This window comes from Propithecus coquereli, unplaced genomic scaffold, assembly GCF_000956105.1.
Source record: "Propithecus coquereli isolate 6110/MARCELLA unplaced genomic scaffold, Pcoq_1.0 Scaffold313, whole genome shotgun sequence".
Lineage (NCBI taxonomy): Eukaryota > Metazoa > Chordata > Mammalia > Primates > Indriidae > Propithecus > Propithecus coquereli.
Genome location: NW_012148764.1, coordinates 978,627 through 980,297, shown reverse-complemented (window position 1 = coordinate 980,297; position 1,671 = coordinate 978,627). Strand labels below are relative to the sequence as shown.

The window sequence follows — 1,671 nt, the reverse complement described above, 5'->3', positions numbered from 1 at the left end:
GTCTCAAAAAAAAAAAAAAAAAAAGCTCTTTAAACGAAAATGCCTTTGTAAACATCAACTGTATTTTTCAGCTGAATTTACATTCTTCACCAAGTAAATGTAATGTAAATCATTGGGGTATTTTGAATATAGGAACTTAATTAATCTTGTACTAGAATAAAGAATGTAAAGGGATAAAGCACAACACACTTTAGAAAAGAGGAGTAAAAATGTTTATGAAACAGACTTATTCTACACATTAAGGTTTCCTAATGGTCATGGAATTAGATACTTTTAGACTGTTGATAGGCTCTGTATGTATTTTTTACTAATTCATTTGGCAAAACTAGAGGTTGTGTATTGACCTTAGTCGTCGAATCTTTCTTCAAGTTGTTATATCAGTTGAACTCTGAGTACATTTGTAAATTTGAAGGACACGCCTATGATTTGCATTTTAGTGCGTTGAGGGCACTTTCCTACACTGGCACGAGACAAGTTTTGGCAACAGCAGGAGAGTAAAAGGTAGCAAGTGCTCAAGTTTTACCTTGAGAAGAAGTTCTCTTTTCTTAATTTCATTTTTCAGAATGGTTTTTGTACTTCTAAATAATTCATCAGTAGATTAGTAGATTTTTGTGTATATTATTTGCTGTAAAACTTTTTGTTTCCATTTCTAACTCGTTTTAGGTAATTTTGAATTGCTCTGCATTACCCTGTCTCTTACATTTATTGAGTAGTCCAAAGGAGTCAATTAGAAAAGAAGCTTGCTGGACTGTTTCTAACATCACTGCTGGAAATAGAGCTCAGATTCAGGTAAGTAAATTTCAGATCTGAAAATAGAACAGGAAGATCTAAAGCCATTTTGGACAAAAGTCAACATTTTATGAGTGATGTTTTTCATTGAGTTACTAAAAAAGATTCTTTTAGAAAAGAATTCCTGATAAGTATTTTTAAAAATATGGCCTTTTCTCCTCTAAAATAATAACATTTACTTATAGTATTCTAGTGAGGAATGGCAAGTGTGTGTGTGTGTGTGTGTGTGTGTGTGTGTGTGTGTGTGTGTGAATGCCTGGCACAGTTCCTGTCACACAGTGGTTAGTCTTTAAAAAGGAATTGTTTTTCATTAGTTTTAGATAAGTTAGGCAGTGATCTTCTCTCAAAGCATTTAATGATTTATTAGGATCCTGTCAAGCTCCTTGTGTCAGTTATCACTTATCCATCTTGATCAGTCTTATGGCCTTGTGCTTTATCATCTTTAAAATTTATATTCTGCTATTATCTTCTCTAGTATTTAAAAAGCTAATTTCCTTTTTAAAAAAAGGAAAGCGTGTGAAAGTTTGTTGACAGATTAGAAATAAAACAGTTGCAAAAGTATTTCCAAAAACCCTGACATTTTAAAGCCACTGAGTTTCAAGACTCCTCTACTTGGTAATATTTTAGAAAGAACGTTTGTACTAATTATGCTATATATCATTTTTCCTCCTCTCAGGCTGTAATAGATGCAAATATTTTTCCCGTTTTGATTGAGATTCTTCAGAAAGCAGAGTTTCGCACCAGAAAAGAAGCAGCGTGGGCTATAACTAACGCAACATCAGGAGGCACTCCAGAGCAGATAAGGTGTGATACAGGTTTTTAAAAATTATTTTCTAAATGTAAATGAGACAAAATTTGAACTAAAACATACTTTTTGTTTAC

At 32.6% G+C, this 1,671-nt stretch overlaps 1 protein-coding gene across 1 annotated transcript in view; it reads left to right on the top strand.

The window, feature by feature from the left end:
- KPNA5 (karyopherin alpha 5 (importin alpha 6)) overlaps positions 1 to 1,671 on the top strand; it is a 42,708-nt gene that overhangs the window by 32,144 nt on the left and 8,893 nt on the right. Inside the window, exons 9-10 of the mRNA XM_012650128.1 lie at positions 664 to 789; positions 1,466 to 1,593. Of these exons, the coding sequence (XP_012505582.1) occupies positions 664 to 789; positions 1,466 to 1,593 (254 nt within the window). The remainder of the gene's footprint in view (positions 1 to 663; positions 790 to 1,465; positions 1,594 to 1,671) is intronic.